At 53.1% G+C, this 21,848-nt stretch overlaps 1 protein-coding gene across 1 annotated transcript in view; it reads right to left on the bottom strand.

Annotated features, from left to right (window-relative positions):
• Positions 1–21,848, bottom strand: part of LOC147095482 (kremen protein 2-like) — a 56,949-nt gene that overhangs the window by 22,067 nt on the left and 13,034 nt on the right. Inside the window, exons 2-5 of the mRNA XM_085973646.1 lie at positions 5,826–5,997; positions 3,542–3,633; positions 2,535–2,659; positions 1,190–1,343 (exon numbers count right to left, since the gene is read on the bottom strand). Coding sequence (XP_085829772.1) covers positions 1,190–1,343; positions 2,535–2,659; positions 3,542–3,633; positions 5,826–5,997 — 543 coding nt within the window. The remainder of the gene's footprint in view (positions 1–1,189; positions 1,344–2,534; positions 2,660–3,541; positions 3,634–5,825; positions 5,998–21,848) is intronic.

The raw sequence follows: 21,848 nt of genomic DNA, 5'->3' as shown, positions 1-21,848 counted from the left end.
CACATACTCAGACACACACTCACATACCCAGACACACACACACTCACACTCAGACACACTCACACTGAGGCACACACACACTCAGACACACACAGACACTTCATCAATGAACTTCCCTCTATCATAAGGTCAGAAATAGGGATGTTCGATGATGACTACACAGTGTTCAGTTCCATTCGCAACTTCTCAGATAATGAAGCAGTCCATGCCCGCATGTAGCAAGACGACATTTAGGCTTGGGCTGATAAGTGGCAGGTAACATTCGTGCCACACAAATGCCAGGCAATGACTATCTCCAACAAGCGAGAGTCTAACCACCGCCCCATGACATTCAATGGCATTACCATCGCTGAATCCCCCACCATCAACATCCTGGGGGTCACCATTGACCAGAAACTTAACTGGACCAGCCACATAAATACTGTGGCAACAAGAGCAGGTCAGAGGCTAGGTATTCTGCGACAAGTGTCTCACCTCCTGACTCCCCAAAGCCTTTCCACCATCTACAAGGCACAAGTAAGGAGTGTGATGGAATACTCTCCATTTGCCTGGATGAGTGCAGCTCCAACAACACTCGAGAAACTCAACACCATCCAGGACAAAGCAGCCCGCTTGATTGGCACCCCATCCACCACCTTAAACATTCACTCCCTTCACCACCGGCGTACCGTGGCTGCAGTCTGTACCATCTACAAGATGCACTGCAGCAACTCGCCAAGGCTTCTTCGGCAGCACCTCCCAAACCCGCGGCCTCTTCCACCTAGAAGGACAAGGGCAGCAGGCGCATGGGAACACCACCACCTCCAAGTTCCCCTCCAAGTCACACACCACCCTGACTTAGAAGTATATCGCCAATCCTTCATCGTCGCTGGGTCAAAATCCTGGAACTCCCTCCCTAACAGCACTGTGGGAGCACCTTCACCACACGGACTGCAGCAGTTCAAGAAGGCAGCTCACCACCACCTTCTCAAGGGCAACTAGGGATGGGCAATAAATGCTGGCCTTGCCAGCGATGCCCACATCCCGTGAATGAATATAAAGATACAGACACACTCACACACTCAGACACAGTCACTCACTCGTTCACACTTTCCAACAGAACTGACTGGGCAGTGATCAGGAGCAGAATCTGGGCCTTTCCTGCTCTGTGTGTGGGTCACTCACTGCCCTGTTGGAGGAGCCTCCTCACCATCGTATATTCCGATGCGGCCGTCCCCGCCACACAGCTCGCTGGACTTGCCGAAGCAGACCTGGTCGCACTCCACCGCGCTCACCCGCTCCTTCTTGCTCAGGTCGACCGCGTTGCCGCAGAAACAGGCGTACCCAGCCTCGACACCTGCGTACTGACAACAGGGGACAGCCAATCAGACTCAACGTCAACGTGGCCCAACCCCATTCAGCCCGTCACCCCCACCACCCCCAGCACCTCCCCCCCGTGCGAGCTTCCACAGTGACTGTTCAACCATGGTGGGCATGGCAGCCGAGACCGATCGCTGCACACTCACACTTACAGCCACGCTCGCACACTCACCTGCACTGGAGCACAGGCAGACACACACATGCATGCACACACGCTCACACTTGCACGCAGACACACGCTCACACTCCGTCACATTCACACTCACATGCATGCACGCACACTCACACACTCAAACATAGAAACATAGAAAAATAGGAGCAGGATTAGGCCATTCGGCCCTTCGAGCCTGCTCCGCCATTCAATATGATCATGGCTGATCCTCTATCTCAATAACATATTCCCGCGCTCTCCCCATACCCCTTGATGCCTTTTGTGTCTAGAAATCTATCTATCTCCTTCTTAAATATATTCAGTGACTTGGCCTCAACAGCCTTCTGTGGTAGAGAATTCCACAGGTTCACCACCCTCTGAGTGAAGAAATTTCTCCTCATCTCAGTCCTAAATGTCCTACCCCATATCCTGAGACTGTGACCCCTCATTCTAGACCCCCCTGGCAGGGGAAACATCCTCCATGCATCCAGTCTGTCTTGCCCTGTCAGAATTTTATACGTTTCAATGAGATCCCCCTCTCATTCTTCTAAACTCTAGTGAATACAGGCCTAGTAGACCCAATCTCTCATCATGCGACAGTCCTGCCATCCCAGGAATCAGTCTGGTGAACCTTCGCGGCACTCCCTCTATGGCAAGTATATCCTTTCTTAGGTAAGGACTCGCATGCACACACTCGCACGCGCACACATATTCACACTTGCACGCATGCACTCACATTCACACTCGCATGTACTCATGCGCACAATACCTTGCACGCAAACACGCACGCACATAGACACTCACACGCATGCTCACATTCACACTCACATGCGTGCACTCATGCACACGCTCGCACACCCACACTCTCACACTCGAGCGCGCACACACACTCACATGCGTGTCACAAGTATATATACACGTGCACATAAATGCGGACAGACACACACTCACACGCACACAGCCCCACTCGCACAGACACACAGATGCACATGCGGTTTCCCCGGGCCGCTCCGGCAGTCCTTACCTTGTAGCCTTTCTTGCGACAGAAGCGGATGCAGACCTGGACCGTGAGCTTGGTGGAGGTGCCACTGCTGCCGCTCAGCGCGGGCGGGTTCCCCGAGTCCAAGAAACAGCCCACGTAGCCGGGCACTGCCGGGATCAGAGCACAGGGAGAGGGCGGTGAGCAAAGGTCTGGCTGTATCCGCGGTACACACACAAAAGGGGCAGCAACACTCACAGCGTATCCCGGGGGGGGGGGGTTCACTGTCAGGAAGTGTGAGCGTGTGCGTCTGTGCGTGAGTGTGCAAGGGCGCGTGGACATGTTGGTGAGCGCTGCACTGTCAGAGGGGCAGTACTGTGGGAGCGCTGCACTGTCGGAGGGGCAGTACTGAGGGAGCGCTGCACTGTTGGAGGGGCAGTACTGAGGGAGCGCTGCACTGTCGGAGGGGCAGTACTGAGGGAGCGCTGCACTGTCGGAGGGGCAGTACTGAGGGAGCGCTGCACTGTCGAAGGGGCAGTTTTGAGGGAGTGCTGCACTGTCGGAGGGGCAGTACTGAGGGAGCGCCGCACTGTCGGAGGGGCAGTACTGAGGGAGCGCTGCACTGTCGGAGGGTCAGTACTGAGGGAGCGCTGCACTGTCGGAGGGGCAGTACTGAGGGAGCGCCACACTGTTGGTGGTGCCGTCTTTCGGATGAGACGTTAAAATGAGGCCCTGTCTGCCCCCTCAGGTGGATGTAAAAAATTCCATGGCCACTATTGGAAGAAGAGCAGGGGGAGATCTCCCCGGTGTCCCAGGGCCAGCATTTATCCCTCAACCAATGTCACTAAAACAGATTATCTGGTCATTATCGCAGTTCTGTTTGTGGGATCTTGCTCTGTGCAAATCAACTCCTACATTGCAACAGTGACTATACTTCAAAGCATTTTATTGGCTGTGAAGTGCTTTGGGGTGTCCTGAGGTGGTGAAAGGTGCTATAGAAATGCAAGTTCTTTCTTGTCTTTCTGATAGGGCTCTGGGCAAGGAATACTCACTGCTACAGCTTGGGATGTTGCAGTACTTCCAGTAAATCCCTTCCTCGTTCTCCGAGACATAACACCAAGGCTGGACGTCCCCATCCGGATTCCTGCGGAGCAAGGAAAAGCATCAATGTAGGCGATCTGGAGGGCATGGGATTCCCGGGAATTGGAGCGATACAGGAGGGATATCCAGGGATTGAAGAGATACAGGAGGGATATCCAGAGATTGAAGAGATACAGGAGGGATATCCAGAGATTGAAGAGATACAGGAGGGATATGCATGGATTGGAGAGATGCAACAGGGATATCCATGGATTGGAGAGATACAACAGGGATATCCAGGGATTGTGCAGATGTAGGAGGGATATCCGGGGATGGTCCCTTGATGGGGATTGGGTACACACAGTTGGGATAATTTGGGAATGAGATATGTTACGTTCAGAACTGTGGGCACCCAAGGGGGTAATCACTGCACTCAGAGCCATGGGGCGCTCAAATCCTTGAGCCTGGGCATTCCTGCTGTCAGTTCTCCAGGCCAATGCTCAATACTGCTGTGTAGCAATGCCGGCGCCCATTTAAAAATGGTTGCATTAAACTATGAGACAAAGCAATACGGTCAAGGGTCATTTCAAGATCTTGGCATCTTCAGAATGCAGCAGAGTACCATGGACTGGTCATCACCCTACCCAACACTGGAGGGTAGGGAGGTACTCCATGGCTAGTTACCAAGCAGAGGACTGCCATGGGAAGGGGGGTACATAGGAGGGCATAGGAATATAGGAACCGGAAGAGGCCGTTCAGCCCCTCCAGCCTGTACTGCTATTCAATTAAATCTTGGCTGATCAGTACATAGGAACAGGAGGAGACCATTCCGCCCCTCCAGCCTGTACCGCCTTTCACAGCTCAACTCCATTTACCTGCTAATACAAAAGCAAAATACTGCAGATGCTGGAAATCTGAAATAAAAACAGAAAACGCAGGAAATACTCAGCAGGTCAGGCAGCATCTGTGGAAAGTGAAGCAGAGTTAACATTTTAAGTCGATGGCATCGACCTGAAATGTTATTCACTTTGGCAGGAAGAATAGAAAGCAGGTTATATTTTAAATGGTGAGAAACTATTAAATGTTGGTGTTGAGAGAGGTTTGGGTGTCCTCGTACAGGAAACACCGAGAGTTAGCATGCAGGTACAGCAAGCAACAAGGAAGGGAAATGGCATGTTGGCCTTTATTGCAAGGGGGTTGGAGTATAAAAGAGTAAGGAAGTCTTGCTACAATTGTACAGGGCCTTGGTGAGACCACACCTAGAGCACTGTGCACAGTTCTGGTCTCCTTATCTAAGGAAGGATATCATTGCCTTGGAGGCGGTGCAACGAAGGTTCACTAGATTGATCCCTGGGATGAGAGGGCTGTCCTATGAGGAGAGATTGTGTAGAATGGGCCGATACTCTCTGGAGTTTAGAAGAATGAGAGGGGATCTCATTGAAACATACAAGATTCTGAAGGGGATTGACAGGGTAGATGCTGAGAGGTTGTTTCCCCTGACTGGAGGGTCTAGAATTAGAGGGCATAGTCTCAGGATAATGGGTCGGCCATTTAAGATTAAGAGGAGGAATTTCTTCACTCAGAGGGTTGTGAGTCTTTAGAATTCTCTGCCCCAGAGGGCTGTGAATGCTGAGTCTTTGAGTATATTCAAGACTGAGATCGATAGATTTTTGGACTCTAGGGGAATCGAGGGATATGGAGATCGGGCGGGAAAGTGGAGTTGAGGTCGATGATCTTATTGAATGGCAGAGCAGGCTCGAGGGGCCGTATGGCCCACTCCTGCTCCTATTTCTTGTTATGAATGGTGGAGCAGACTCAAGGGGCCGTATGGCCCACTCCTGCTCCTATTTCTTATGTTCTTATATTTCTCTCTATCTACCCGATCAATTCCTTTAATCATCTTAAACACCTCACTCAGATCACCTCTTAATCTTTTATACTCGAGGGAGTACAAGCCCAGTCTATGCAACCTGGCCTCATAATTTAGTCCTTTTAGCCCCCGGTATCATTCAGGTGAATCTGCGCTGCTCCCCCTCCAAGGCCAATATGTCCTTCCTGAGGGGCGGTGCCCAGAACTGAACGCAGTAACTCCAGGCAGGGTCTGACCAGAGCTCTGTACAGCCGAAGCACAACTTCCACCCCTTTGTATTCCAGCCCCCCTTGGGATAAAGGACAATATCCCGTTCGTCTCTTTAATGCGGCCTTACTCGATGGAGTGACTGTCCCCACCTAAAGGTCCACCACACGGCTACTAACCGGCAGTAATTGTGGTTGCCAAGGCCCCACTCTCTGTTGGGATACTTGAGCGTGTTGTAGGTGTGTTGGCGTGTCTGGTTCCAGTACAGGCATGGCTTTCCGCTAACCACTGAGGTCTGGTTCTGGTCGCCACGGTAATCGGCACCGTTCACGCGGAAACACTCGGAAATTTCTAGAAAGGAAAAAGGAGAAACGTCATTGGATTCAACCCTCATCTCCCCTGTGTTTGTACGAGAGTTCATATTCCATAGCGAAATATCGATTATCTTTAGTATCTATAGACTCTTCCAATCCATTAGCCTCCACCCACAGCCCATGTACACTCTCCCCCATCACTGACTCTCCCCACCCATTGAATCTCCTCCCACAGCCCAGGTACACTCTCCCCTATCACTGACTCCCCCCACCCATTTAATCTCCTCCCACAGCACATGTACACTCTCCCCTATCACTGAATCTCCCCACCCACTTAATCTCCTCCCACAGCCCATGTACACTCTCCCCCATCACTGACTCTCCCCACCCATTTAATCTCCTCCCACAGCCCATGTACACTCTCCTCTATCACTGACTCTCCCCACCCATTTAATCTCCCCCCACAGCCCATGTACACTCTCCCCTATCACTGAATCTCCCCACCCATTTAATCTCCTCCGACAGTCCATGTACACTCTCCTCTATCACTGAATCTCCCCGCCAATTTAATCTCCTCCGACAGCCCATGTACACTTTCCCCTATCACTGACTCTCCCCACCCATTTAATCTCCTCCCACAGCCCATGTACACTCTCCCCTATCACTGAATCTCCCCACCCATTTAATTTCCTCCCACAGCCCATGTACACTCTCCCCTATCACTAACTCTCCCCACCCATTTAATCTCCCACAGCCCATGTACACTCTCCCCTATCACTGACTCTACCCACCCATTTAATCTCCTCCCACAGCCCATGTACACTCTCCCCCATCACTGACTCCCCGCACCCATTTAATCTCCTCCCACAGCCCATGTACACTCTCGCCTATCACTGACTCTCCCCACCCATTTAATCTCCTCCACAGCCCGTGTACACTCTCCCCTATCACTGACTCTCCCCACCCATTTAATCTCCTCCACAGCCCATGTACACTCTCCGCTATCACTGACACTCCCTACCAATTTAATCTCCACCCACAGCCCATGTACACTCTCCCCTATCACTGACTCCCCCCACCAATTTAATCTCCTCCCACAGCCCATGTACACTCTCCCCTATCACTGACTCCACCCACCCATTTAATCTCCTCCCACAGCCCATGTACACTCTCCACTATCACTGACTCTCTCCACCCATTTCATCTCCTCCCACAGCCCATGTGCACTCTCCACTATCACTGACTCTCCCCACCCATTTAATCTCCTCCCACAGCCCATGTACACTCTCCCCTATCACTGACTCTCCCCATTCATTTAATCTCCTCCCACAGCCCATGTACACTCTCCCCTATCACTGACTCTACCCACCCATTTAATCTCCTCCCACAGCCCATGTACACTCTCCACTATCACAGACTCTACCCACCCATTTAATCTCCTCCCACAGCCCATGTAAACTCTCCCCTATCACTGACTCTACCCACCCATTTAATCTCCTCCCACAGCCCATGTACACTCTCCCCTATCACTGACTCTCCCCACCCATTTAATCTCCTCCCACAGCCCATGTACACTCTCCCCTATCACTGACTCTCCCCACCCATTTAATCTATTCCCACAGCCCATGTACACTCTCCCCTCTCACTGACTCTCCCCACCCATTTAATCTCCTCCCACAGCCCATGTACACGCTCCCCTACCACTGACTCTACCCACCCATTTAATCTCCTCCCACAGCCCATGTACACTCTCCCCCATCACTGACTCTCCCCACCCATTTAAACTCCTCCCACAGCCCATGTACACTCTCCCCTATCACTGACTCTACCCACCCATTTAATCTCCTCCCACAGCCCATGTACACTCTCCCCTGTCACTGACTCTCCCCACCCATTTAATCTCCTCCCACAGCCCATGTACACTCTCCCCTGTCACTGACTCTCCCCACCCATTTAATCTCCTCCCACAGCCCATGTACACTCTCCCCTATCACTGACTCTACCCACCCATTTAATCTCCTCCCACAGCCCATGTACACTCTCCCCTATCACTGACTCTCCCCACCCATTTAATCTCCTCCCACAGCCCATGTACACTCTCCCCTATCACTGACTCTCCCCACCCATTTAATCTATTCCCACAGCCCATGTACACTCTCCCCTATCACTGACTCTCCCCACCCATTTAATCTCCTCCAACAGCCCATGTACAATCTCCCCTACCACTGACTCTACCCACCCATTTAATCTCCTCCCACAGCCCATGTACACTCTCCCCCATCACTGACTCTCCCCACCCATTTAATCTCCTCCCACAGCCCATGTACACTCTCCCCTATCACTGACTCTACCCACCCATTTAATCTCCTCCCACAGCCCATGTACACTCTCCCCTGTCACTGACTCTCCCCACCCATTTAATCTCCTCCCACAGCCCATGTACACTCTCCCCTATCACTGACTCTACCCACCCATTTAATCTCCTCCCACAGCCCATGTACACTCTCCCCTATCACTGACTCTACCCACCCATTTAATCTCCTCCCACAGCCCATGTACACTCTCCCCTATCACTGACTCTACCCACCCATTTAATCTCCTCCCACCGCCCATGTACACCCTCCCCATCACTGAATCTACCCACCCATTTAATCTCCTCCCACAGCCCATGTACTCTCCCCATCACTGACTCTACCCACCCATTTAATCTCCTCCCACAGCCCATGTACACTCCCCCCTATCACTGACTCTCCCCACCCATTTAATCTCCCCCCACAGCCCATGTACACTGTCCCCTATCACTGACTCTACCCACACATTTAATCTCCTCCCACAGCCCATGTACACTCTCCCCTATCACTGACTCTATCCACCCATTTAATCTCCTCCCACAGCCCATGTACACTCTCCCCTATCACTGACTCTCCCCACCCATTTAATCTCCTCCCACAGCCCATGTACACTCTCCCCTATCACTGACTCTGCCCACCCATTGAATCTCCTCCCACAGCCCATGTACAGTCTCCTCTATGTGTATGTGTGTGTTTATATATGTATGTTTGTCTGTGTGCGTATGTACATATGTGTCTCTGCACATGTGTGTGTCTTATGTAGGAATAGAATTGAAAAGCAGAGAAGTTATGTTAAACTTGGTTGGACAGACTCGGAATACTGTGCACAGATCTGTTGTTCATATACCTTGGTTAGACCACACTTGGAGCACTGTGCAGAGTTCTGGTCTCCATATACCTTGGTTAGACCACACTTGGAGCACTGTGCACAGTTCTGGTCTCCATATACCTTGGTTAGACCACACTTGGAGCACTGTGCACAGTTCTGGTCTCCATATACCTTGGTTAGACCACACTTGGAGCACTGTGCACAGTTCTGGTCTCCATATACCTTGGTTACACCACACTTGGAGCACTGTGCACAGTTCTGGTCCCCATATACCTTGGTTACACCACACTTGGAGCACTGTGCACAGTTCTGGTCTCCATATACCTTGGTTAGACCACACTTGGAGCACTGTGCACAGTTCTGGTTTCCATATACCTTGGTTAGACCACACTTGGAGCATTGTGCACAGTTCTGGTTTCCATATACCTTGGTTAGACCACACTTGGAGCACTGTGCACAGTTCTGGTTTCCATATACCTTGGTTACACCACACTTGGAGCACTGTGCACAGTTCTGGTTTCCATATACCTTGGTTAGACCACACTTGGAGCACTGTGCACGGTTCTGGTCTCCATATACCTTGGTTAGACCACACTTGGAGCACTGTGCACGGTTCTGGTCTCCATATACCTTGGTTAGACCACACTTGGAGCACTGTGCACAGTTCTGGTTTCCATATACCTTGGTTAGACCACACTTGGAGCACTGTGCACAGTTCTGGTTTCCATATACCTTGGTTAGATCACACTTGGAGCACTGTGCACAGTTCTGGTTTCCATATACCTTGGTTAGACCACACTTGGAGCACTGTGCACAGTTCTGGTTTCCATATACCTTGGTTAGACCACACTTGGAGCACTGTGCACAGTTCTGGTCTCCATATACCTTGGTTAGACCACACTTGGAGCACTGTGCACGGTTCTGGTCTCCATATACCTTGGTTAGACCACACTTGGAGCACTGTGCACAGTTCTGGTTTCCATATACCTTGGTTAGACCACACTTGGAGCACTGTGCACGGTTCTGGTCTCCATATACCTTGGTTAGACCACACTTGGAGCACTGTGCACAGTTCTGGTTTCCATATACCTTGGTTAGACCACACTTGGAGCACTGTGCACAGTTCTGGTTTCCATATACCTTGGTTAGACCACACTTGGAGCACTGTGCACAGTTCCAGTCTCCATATTTAAAAAAGGATATAGAGGCACTGGGGAATTTGCAAGAAAGATTTATAAGAATGACACCAGAACTAAGTGGTTATACCTATAAGAAAAGATTGAATGGGCTGGAGCTCTTTTCTCTCGAGAAGAAAAGACTGAGGGTTGAACTGATAGAGATCTTCAATATTATGAAAGGGTTCGATAGGGTGGATGTAGAGTCAATATTTCCACTTGTGGGGGAGACCAAGTCCAGGGACCACAAATGTAAGATAGTCACTAATAAATCCAATAGAGAGTTCAGGAGAAACTTCTTTACCCAGAGAGTGGTGAGAATGTGGAACTCACTGCCACAGGAGTGGTTGAGGCGAATAGTATCGATACATTTAAGGGGAAGCTAGATAAGTATATGAGGGAGAAAGGGATAGAAGGATATGCTGATGCAGTGAGATGAAGAGGGGCGGGAGGAGCATAAAAAATGACATGGACCAGTTGGGCTGAATGGACTATTTCTGTGCTGTAAATTCTATGGCCTAGAAATTCATTATAGCCACTTTTGGGGCGGTAAAGTTGGGCGCCCGGCGCAAATTCGAGGCCACTTCTCCGATATTCATTAGCTTCGCCCTAAGAGTTTGCTCGAGCGCTAAAACTGGCGCTGCACGCCTCTCTTTAGGCGCTAAGCCGGAGGTGCTGAGCGAGAGCGCCAAGGCCGGACGCAGCGCAGGTGCGGCCATTTCTTGATTGACAGCAGACACCCTGACGCCGGCCAGCTCTTAAGGGGGAAGGGTCGACTTGGTCTGCTGCCACGCCCTGGATAGTGGAGCCCTGCAGCTAGGCCTGAACACTGCTGCTGGACCCAAATAGCGCCTGAAACCATGGAGAAGGCCCGTGAACGAGCGCAGCGCTTCTCAGAGCTTGATCTGAGGGTGCTGGTTGGTGCTGTGGAGAAGAGACGCCATATTTTGTTTCCGGACAATGGCAGGAAGCCGCCGGCCCGCATTTACCGGAGAGCCTGGAGGCATGTCGCCACCAAGGTGTCATCCAACAGCGAGGTCCCCAGGAGCGGTGTCCAATGCCGCAAAAAGCTGAATGACCTCGCCAGGATTGTCAGGGTGAGTACCCTTTCCAGTGTCCTCCTCATCCTTGCATGTGCACCTCACATTATGGGCAAAGGGACCTGAAAGCCCTAATGGCCAGCCCTCATGCAGCAGCTATGGGACGCTCATGAACATCAATTGCACATTGTGCACTTAACACACTGGCCAGGCTATTCGACCATGGGAGGCAGTGCACACAAGATCAGGGCTACACACTGGCCAGGCTATTCGACCATGGGAGGCAGTGCACACAAGATCAGGGCTACACACTGTACTTAGAGGCCGTCCTTTCTCTTGCAGGCCAAGCTGGCCAATAATAAGAGGAGCCGGAATGCGACCGGGGGAGGCGGACCCCAGATCCAGCCGCTCACCGAGCTGCAACATCGCGTGGAGCGCATCATGGGTGCCCGGGTGATTGGCCCCGTTGCATCTGGAGATGCCGACCCTGTTCTGGGCACCAATGGTAAGGACATCACCTTTTGGACCTCTCTCGTCCCACTTGCGCATCAGATCTACATCCTTTGCCACTGTCCGACCAATGCGCTGAATGCCACCACTCATGCATCCCTCGCTGATGCCCTCTCCTCACTCTAAAGCTACTCTTGTGCCTTCCTGCTTTCAGATGGTGAGGAGGAGGTCCCTGAAGTTGCCAGTGACAGCCCCTCAGAAGAGGAGGAGGAGGAGGAGCAAGAGGAAGGCGGCCCATCAGGGGAACCCTCAGCCGCGGCAACCCATGCCAATGTAGGGGACACGTCTTCCCTGGAGGGGAGCGTGGGGGAAGTGTCAGAGGGGAGGGTAGCTCCTGGGACCCGCGGCCTGCAGAAACGCGGGACGGGGGTGGAAGCTCAGCGGCCTTCTCCCCAGAGGGGGGAAGGGTCGAAGGGGAGTCCAATTGCTGGGCCCAGCGGCGTCCAGCAACGCAGGAAGGGTCGGCCAGCTCGGCGGCCTTCTCCCCAGAGGGAGAGTCCGGCCTCCAGTCCGGAGATGGCCAACGCCGAGGAGATGCGCCGCCTCGAGGACTTGTCCGCGGACTCGGAGCGCCGGCACACGGAGCTCATGGGGGTAGTGGCACGGTTGCCTGAGGCCATCGAGTCCCTGTCTCGGAGTGTGACCGAGTTCGGGGCCTCACAGGCTACCAGTCGGGCGGAATTCGGGGCAGCTCAGGCAGCGAGTGGCCAGGTGATCAGTGGTGCCATGCAGTCACTGGGTGCTCTGATGCGGTCACTGAACAGGTCAACACGGGCACTCACTGCTGCCACACTCGCTGTGTCAGCCAGGCATTGCCAGGGCACCCGGCGCACCGCAGCAGCACAGCGGTCTGTCCCTCGGCAGATTGGTGCGCATGCTGCAGTGCTGGCCCGGCCGAGTGCCAGTGCCTCAGGCGACCAGCGAGCGCCTGCCATCCGTCAGCTTGCCCCCATTCCTCCAGCCGCCACTGCCACTCCCCCAGTGGAGCTGCCAGGAGCTGCTGTAGCGACTGATGCTGGCCAGCCACAGCTGCAGCATTCACCAGCCGGCCCCTCGACGGCCAGACCTCGTCTAGGCCGACCCCCAAGGGCATCTGCCGTCACGACATGTGCCCCTCAGGAGCCTGCCCCCAGCCTTGCAACAGCCAATGGCCTCACTTTGAGGAGGAGCAGCAGGGCGTGCAGGGGCCGCCAAAGTTTGCGGAAGGCATCGCCCTCGCGGGCCACTAAGTAGAGGGTGTGTCCAAATGTTGTGTTTTCGGGAATGTGTGTTTTGTGAAGGCCGAGGATGAAGGCCATTTTTGTTTACATCTTTTGTTAATGCTCCCCAGGTTGTGGGAGTGAGTCATGTGTGTGAGTGTTTTTTGGGGGTTTCGTCTGTTTTTGGTTTTCATGTGGGAAGGGCCCTGAGTTTGTACAATAAAGCATTTTATTTATTCACATTGTCCATGTTTGATCTTTGAAGTGTTTGTTGCCTTAACTGGCTGAGGGCTTGCGGAGCGGCTGCAATCATGTTCTTTCATTGGCACAAGCCATTCCCTGACAGGGGGCCTAGAAGTGACGGTCAATAAGCCGCCGACGGGCGGCCCTTGGACCTTCTGCCTCCCTCCTGGGCTGGTACTCCTCGTCCTCCTCCTCCTCCTCCTCCTCCTGCTCCTCCTCCTGAGGTGGTGGTCCAATGTGAGGTGGCAGTGCCTGAGTCCTGCGGATAGCCAGGTTGTGCAGCATGCAGCAAACGACGACGAATTGGGAGACTCGCTCCTGCGAATACTGGAGGGCTCCCCCGGAGCGATCCAGACAGCGGAACCATTGCTTGAGGACGCCGATTGTTTGTTCTATGATGTTCCTAGTCGCTTGATGGCTCTCGTTGTATGCCTCTTCAGCAGGGGTCGTGGGTGCGCGGAGCGGGGTCATGAGCCAGGTACACAAAGGATAGCCTTTGTGCCCGATAAGCCACCCTCTTGGGTGAGGCTGTGCCTGGAACATGTCAGCCACAGTTGTCTGTCGCAGGATAAAGGCATCGTGGCTGCTGCCTGGAAAGCGGGCATTGACAGCTAGGATGCGCTGCCTGTGGTCACACACCAGCTGTACGTTGAGGGAATGGTAGCCCTTCCGGTTGCGGTAATCCTCGGCATGCTCCAGAGGTGCCCGCAAAGCCACATGCGTGCAGTCAATGGCGCCCTACACCATGGGGAAGCCCGCTATTCTTGCAAATCCCACTGCATGCTGCTGCTGCTTCTCCAGGGTCACGGGGAAGGAGATGAATTGATGTCTCCTTCTGAAAAGGGCATTGGTCACCTGGCGGATGCAGCAATGCACGGCGAACTGGGAGATGTTAGCGATGTCCCCAGCAGCAGATTGGAAGGAGCCGGTGGCATAGAAGTTGAGAGCCACCGTCACCTTCACTGCCATCGACAGAGACGTCCTGCGCATCAGCTGTGGACGCAGATCTCTGTGCAGCAGCTGGCAGATGTCTGCAACCACCTCCCTTCTGAATCGCAGCCTCCTAACACACTGCGCGGCAGACATGGTCAGATAGGAGGACTGCTGGCGGTATACCCTGGGTGGGTAAGGCCTCACTTGGCGACGCCTGTTGCCCCCTCTGCGTCTAGCCAGGGCTGCCACTCTCTCACGGCGTCTGTAAGCCCTTCCGACATAAGGCTGAAACTCAGCGTTGGCACCCAATGCAGCCCCCATTATATGCTGGCAAACACTGAGATCTCAATGAAGGCAAAGATAATTGCTAAGCTCTGGCCTGAGCCAAAAATACCTGTCCTAGTGTTGGGCCAAAGCAGTAAGCTCTCCTCCTTGGTCTCTCTCCAAAAAACTGTTGCACAAGAGTGAATGCTGCAAAATGGCTGGCCTTTATAGTGCAGGGTAAGTGCCCTTTAATTTGCGCTCCCCGCGGCCCACCTCGGCTGTGTACCGTTCCACTTCACAGTCGTTAGGGCCGCCCGGCGCACAATGGGGCGGCGCGAGTGAAGTTCCGGTTCCGGGCGCGCAAAGGGCGTTGCACGACGAAATGACGTCATGATCTGCGCGCGCAGCAGGGCGCGCGCTAAGACTTTGCGCCGGCGCTAAATGTCTACTGAAGTTGGGGCGAGGCGCAGATCGCGCTGCGCCCGGGCGCTAAGCACCTAGCGCTCGAGATCTACTCCTCCTAAGGCGCTAACGGCTGGCGCGCCCAACTGAATTTCTAGGCCTATGTAATTTGTGTGCATCTGTGTGTGCATGTCTATGTCTGTGTATGTGCGCACATGTCTTGTGTGTGTATGTATGTGTGTGTATTTGTGTGTGTCTGTGTGTGCATGTCTATGTCTGTGTATGTGCGCACGTGTCTTGTGTGTGTATGTATGTGTGTGTATTTGTGTTAGTCTGTGTGTGCATGTCTATGTCTGTGTATTTGTGTGTGCGTATGTGTGTGTATATATGTGCGTCTGTGTCTTGTGTATGTGTGTGTCCCTGTGCATATGTGCATGTGTGTGTCTCTGTCTGTGTGCATGTGTGCGTCTATGTGTATGTGTGTGTATATGTGTGTGTCTCTGTGTGTATGTGTGCGCCTATGCGTGTGTGTATTTATGTGTGAGTGCCCCATGTGTGTGCATGTGTCTCTGTGCACGCATGTTTGAGAGACAGACTCTGATTTTGCCCCATACCCTCTGAACAGCACAACCACAGTGTGAATAAGGATTTGGGGAATGAGAGAGTGGGGAAAGGGATGTGCCCGACCCATGTCTCCTCGCCCTTGACCAGCTGAGAGTGTCAACTCCCAAAACACCTCCGAACCCTTGCTCGAGAGGCCTTTCACACAAGCAGGAGAGAAGGAACCTTGGACCTAGAGCTGTCCAAACAGCAGAGGAAGTCAAAACAGTTCATCTTTCCTTCTTGTCTCAATTCAAGGCGGAACCCTCGGGGTCTGAGCAAGGGAGAGAGATAAGCTTTCAATGCTGGGAAGCAGTCTCTCAACTATTGTAGGCGCTTGACGAGGCCGGTGAGTGAGTTTGATTCCTGCCCTCTGGCCTGGTTTGCTTTTCCTGCCTTTCCTGCCTCTGTGTCTGTATGTGTGTGGGGCTCAGTCGCACATCAGGTGTGAGATCGGCTGACATCACTAGGCCGCGCATGGCGCCTGGGCCTTTCCTGCTCTGTGTGTGGGGCTCAGTCCCACATCAGGTGTGAGATCAGCTGACATCACTAGGCCGCGGTTGGAGCCTGGGCCTTTCCTGCTCTGTGTGTGGGGCTCAGTCCCACATCAGGTGTGAGATCAGCTGACATCACTAGGCCGCGGTTGGAGCCTGGGCCTTTCCTGCTCTGTGTGTGGGGCTCAGTCCCACACCGGGTGTGAGATCGGCTGACATCACTAGGCCGCGGTTGGAGCCTGGGCCTTTCCTGCTCTGTGTGTGGGGCTCAGTCCTACACCGGGTGTGAGATCGGCTGACATCACTAGGCCGCGGTTGGAGCCTGGGCCTTTCCTGCTCTGTGTGCGGGGCTCAGTCCCACACCGGGTGTGAGATCGGCTGACATCACTAGGCCTCGGCTGGAGCCCGGGCCTTTCCTGCTCTGTGTGTGGGGCTCAGTCCTACACCAGGTGTGAGATTGGCTAACATCACTAGGCCGCGAATGGTGCCTGGGCCTTTCCTGCTCTGTGTGTGGGGCTCAGTCCCACACCAGGTGTGAGATCAGCTGACATCACTAGGCCGCGGTTGGAGCCTGGGCCTTTCCTGCTCTGTGTGTGGGGCTCAGTCCTACACCGGGTGTGAGATTGGCTAACATCACTAGGCCGCGAATGGCGCCTGGGCCTTTCCTGCTCTGTGTGTGGGGCTCAGTCCTACACCGGGTGTGAGATCAGCTGACATCACTAGGCCTCGGCTGGAGCCCGGGCCTTTCCTGCTCTGTGTGTGGGGCTCAGTCCTACACCGGGTGTGAGATCAGCTGACATCACTAGGCCGCGGTTGGAGCCTGGGCCTTTCCTGCTCTGTATGTGGGGCTCAGTCCTACACCGGGTGTGAGATTGGCTGACATCACTAGGCCGCGGTTGGAGCCTGGGCCTTTCCTGCTCTGTGTGTGGGGCTCAGTACCAGCTGACATCACTAGGCCACGGATGGAGCCCGGGCCCTTCCTGCTCTGAGTGTGGAGCTCAGTACCAGCTGACATCACTAGGCCACGGATGGAGCCCGGGCCTTTCCTGTTCTGTGTGTGGGGCTCAGTACCAGCTGACATCACTAGGCCACGGATGGAGCCCGGGCCTTTCCTGCTCTGTGTGTGGGGCTCAGTACCAGCTGACATCACTAGGCCACGGATGGAGCTCGGGCCTTTCCTGCTCTGAGTGTGGAGCTCAGTACCACACCGGGTGTGAGCCGTTAACTCAGCACACTCTTGTGAAAGTTGAAAGAGATTTGTTCAAAGCGAGTTTGGGCTTAGAAGTGTTCCTCGTTCCCACAGGGGCCCCAGCAGGCACTGGGCTGATCGCTTCTCTTTTTGATCTCTGTCTCTTTGTTTTATTGCATCTCTTAAAATATCCTTTAATCGTTCCCTCTTTTAATGTAAGACTCCTGGGACAGCTCCAAGCCAGGCAGAGGCCTGTCTGTACTGGTCCCAAGCACCAGATCTCATCTCCTTCCTCCCACTCTCCTTCTCCCTCGCTCCCTTTCTCTCTCACATTCACTCTCACACACACTCACTTTCCCTCTCTCTCTCTGCCTCTCTTCCTCTCTCACACACAGTCTCAGTCTCCCTCTCACTTTCTCTCTCACTCTCCCGCTCTCATTTTGTCTCCCACACTGTCTTTCACTCTCTCTCTCACACATGCTCAGAGCTTTACTCTGTATCTAACCTGTGCTGTACCTGTCCTGGGAGTGTTTCACGGGACAGTGTAGAGGGAGCTTTATCACAGAAATCACAGAAACCCCACAGTGCAGATAGAGGCCATTTTGGCCCATCGAGCCTGCACAGACACATATCCCACCCGATCCCCGTAATCCCTACACCAACACATATCCCACCCTATCCCCGTAACCCCACGTATTTAATCCCCCTAACACTAAGGGTCAATTTATCATAGCCAATCATCCTAACCCGCACATCTTTGGACTGTGGGAGGAAACCGGAGCACCCGGAGGAAACCCATGCAAACACGGGGAGAATGTGCAAACTCCACACAGACAGTCACCTGAGGCCGGATTCGAACCCGGGTCCCTGGCGCTGTGAGGCAACAGTGCTAACCACTATGCCACCGTGCTTTACTCTGTATCTAACCCGTGCTGTACCTGTCCTGGGAGTGTTCGATGGGACAGTGTAGAGGGAGCATTACTCTGTATCTAACCCGTGCTGTACCTGCTCTGGGAGTGTTGAAGGGAGAGTGTACAGGGAGCTTTACTCTGTATCTAACCCGTGCTGTACCTGCCCTGGGCGTGTTTGATGGGACAGTGTAGAGGGAGCTTTACTTTGTATCTAACCCGTGCTGCACCTGCTTGGGAGTGTTTGATGGAACAGTGTAGAGGGAGCTTTATTCTGTATCTAACCCGTGCTGTACCTGCCCTGGGAGTGTTTGATGGGACAGTGTAGAGGGAGCTTTACTTTGTATCTAACCCGTGCTGTACCTGCCTTGGGAGTGTTTGATGGGACAGTGTAGAGGGAGCTTTACTCTGTATCTAACCCGTGCTGTACCTGCCCTGCGAGTGCTTGACGGGGCAGTTTAGAGGGAACTTTACTCTGTATCAAACACGTGCTGTAACTGCCCTGGGCGTGTTTGATGGGACAGTGCAGAGGGAGCTTTACACTGTATCTAACCTGTGCGGTAACTGTCCTGCGAGTGTTTGATGGGACAGTGTAGAGGGAGCTTTACTCTGTATCTAACCCGTGCTGTACCTACCCTGGGAGTGTTTGATGGGACAGTGCAGAGGGAGATTTACTCTGTATCTAAACTGTGCTGTACCTGTCCTGGCAGTGTTTGACTCTGTATTTACTCTGTATTTAACCTGTGCTGTACCTGCCCTGGGCGTGTTTGATGGGACAGTGTAGAGGGAGCTTTACTCTGTATCTAACCTGTGCTGTACCTGTCCTGGGAGTGTTTGACGGGACAGTGTAGAGGGAGCTTTACTCTGTATCTAACCCATGTTGTACCTGCCCTGGGAGTGTTTGTTGGGACAGTGCAGAGGGAGCATAACATTGTATCTAACCCGTGCTGTACCTACCCTGGGAGTGTTTGATGGGACAGTGCAGAGGGAGCTTTACTCTGTATCTACCCTGTGCTGTACATGTCCTGCGAGTGTTCCAGGGATAGTGTAGAGGGAGCTTTACTCTGTATCTAATCCGTGCTGTACCTGGCCTGGGAGTGTTTGATGGGACAGTGCAGAGGGAGCTTTACCCTGTATCTAAACTGTGCTGTACCTGTCCTGGCAGTGATTGACGGGAAAGTGTAGAGGGAGCTTTACTCTGTATTTAACCTATGTTGTACCTGTACCTGGGAGTGTTTGATGGGGCAGTGCAGAGGGAGCTTTACTCTGTATCTAACCTGTACTGTACTTGTCCTGTGGGAGTTTGATGGGACAGTGTAGAGGGAGCTTTACACTGTATTGAACCTGTGCGGTACCTGTCCTGGGAGTGTTTGATGGGACAGAGCAGAGGTAGCTTTATTCTGTATCTAACACATGCTGTACTTATCCTCGGAGAGTTTGATGGGACAGTGAAGAGGGAGCGTTACTCTGTATCTAACCCGTGCTGTACCTGCCCTGGGAGTGCTTGATGGGGCAGTGTAGAGGGAGCGTTACTCTGTATATAACCTGTGCAGTACCTGCCCTGGGAGTGTTTGATGGGACAGTGTAGGGGGAGCTTTACTCTGTACCTAACCCGTGCTGTACCTGCCGTGGGAGTGTTTGATGGGACAGTACAGATGGTGCTTCACTCTTTATCTAACCTGTGCTGTACCTGTCCTGGCAGTGTTCCAGGGATAGTGTAGAGGGAGCTTTACTCTGTATCTAACCTGTGCTGCACCTGCCCTGGGAGTGTTTGACGGGCCAGTGTAGAGGGAGCTTTACTCTGTATGTAACCTGTGCTGTACCTGGCCTGGGAGTGTTTGATGGGGCCGTGTAGAGGGAGCTTTACTCTGTATCTAACCTCTGATGTACCTGTCCTGGGAGTGTTTGATGGGACAGTGCAGTGGGAGCGCTGCTCTGTATCCAACCCGTGCTGTACCTGCCCTGGGAGTGTTTGATGGGACACTGTAGAGGTAGCGTTACTCTGTATCTAACCTGTGCAGCACCTGCCCTGGGAGTGTTTGATGGGACACTGTAGAGGGAGCTTTACTCTGTATCTAACCCATGCTGTACCTGATGTGGGAGTGTTTGATGGGACAGTGTAGTGCTAGCTTTACTCTGTATCTAACCTATGCTGTACCTGTCCCGGGAGTGTTTGATGGGACAGTGCAGATGTAGCTTTACTCTGTATCTAACCTGTGCAGTACCTGCCCTGGGAGTACTTGATGGGAGAGTGCAGAGGGAGCTTTACTCTGTATCTAACCCGTGCTGTACCTGCCCTGGGAGTATTTGATGCGACATTGCAGAGAGAGCTTTACTCTGTATCTAACAGGTGCTGCACCTGCCCTGGGAGTGTTTGACGGGATAGTGTAGAGGGAGCTTTACTCTGTATCTAACTGGTGCTGTACCTGCCCTGGGAATGTTTGATGGGACAGTGCAGAGGGAGCTTTACTCTGTATCTTACCGGTGCTGTACCTGCCCTTGGAGTATTTGATGGGACAGTGTAGAAGGAGCTTTACTCTGTATCTAACCCGTGCTGTACCTGCCCTGGGAGTATTTGATGGGACAGCGCAGAGAGAGCTTTACTCTGTATCTAACCGGTGCTGCACCTGCCCTGGGAGTGTTTGACGGGACAGTGTAGAGGGAGCTTTACTCTGTATCTAACCCGTGCTGTACCTGTCCTGGGAGTGTTTGATGGGACAGTGCAGTGGGAGCTTTACTCTGTATCTAACCCGTGCTGTACCTGCCCTGGGAGTGTTGGATTGGACACTGTAGATGGAGCGTAACTCTGTATCTAACCCGTGCTGTACCTGCCTTGGGTGTGTTTGATGGGACAGTGCAGAGAGTGCTTTACTCTGTATCTAACCTGTGCTTTACCTGCCATGGGAGTGTTTGATGAGGCAGTGCAAAGGTAGCTTTACTCTGCATCTAACCCGTGCTGTACCTGCCCTGGGAGTGTTTGATGGGACAGTGTAGAGGGAGCGTTTCTCTGTATCTAACCCGTGCTGTATCTGCCCTGGGAGTGTTTGATGGGACAATGTAGAGGGGGCATTACTCTGCATCTAACCTGTGCTGTACCTGCCCTGGGAGTGTTTGACGGGGTAGTGTAGAGAGAGCGTTACTCTGTAACTAACCTGTGCAGTACCTGCCATGGGAGTGTTTGATAGGATAGTGTAGAGGGAGCGTTACTCTGTATCTAACCTGTGCTATACCTGCCCAGGAAATGTTTGATGGGACAGTGTAGAGGGAGCTTTACTCTGTATCTAACCCGTGCTGTACCTGCCCTGGGAGTATTTGATGGGACATTGCAGAGGGAGCTTTACTCTGTATGTAACCGGTGCTGCAGCCGCCCTGGGAGTTTTTGACGGGACAGTGTAGAGGGAGCTTTAGTCTGCATCTAACCGGTGCTGTACCTGCCCTCGGACGGTTTGATGGGACAGTGCAGAGGGAGCGTTGCTCTGTATCTAACCCGTGGTGTATCTGCCCTGGGAGCGTTTGATGGGTTAGTGTAGAGGGAGCGTTACTCTGTATCTAACCTGTGCTGTACCTGCCGTGGGAATGTTTGATGGGTTAGTGTAGAGGGAGCGTTACTCTCTATCTAACCTGTGCTGCACCTGCCCTGGGATTGTTAGATGGGACAGTGTAGAGGGAGCTTTACTCTGTATCCACCCCTTGCTGTACCTGCCCTGGGAGTATTTGATGGGACAGTGCAGAGGGAGCTTTACTCTCTACC

The sequence above is a fragment of the Somniosus microcephalus genome, unplaced genomic scaffold, assembly GCF_052327205.1.
Source record: "Somniosus microcephalus isolate GS21.2 unplaced genomic scaffold, FLI_Smic_1.0 unresolved_chr1, whole genome shotgun sequence".
Classification (NCBI taxonomy): domain Eukaryota; kingdom Metazoa; phylum Chordata; class Chondrichthyes; order Squaliformes; family Somniosidae; genus Somniosus; species Somniosus microcephalus.
Note: the sequence above shows the minus strand (reverse complement) of the source record. Positions and strands in the feature narration are given on the sequence as shown.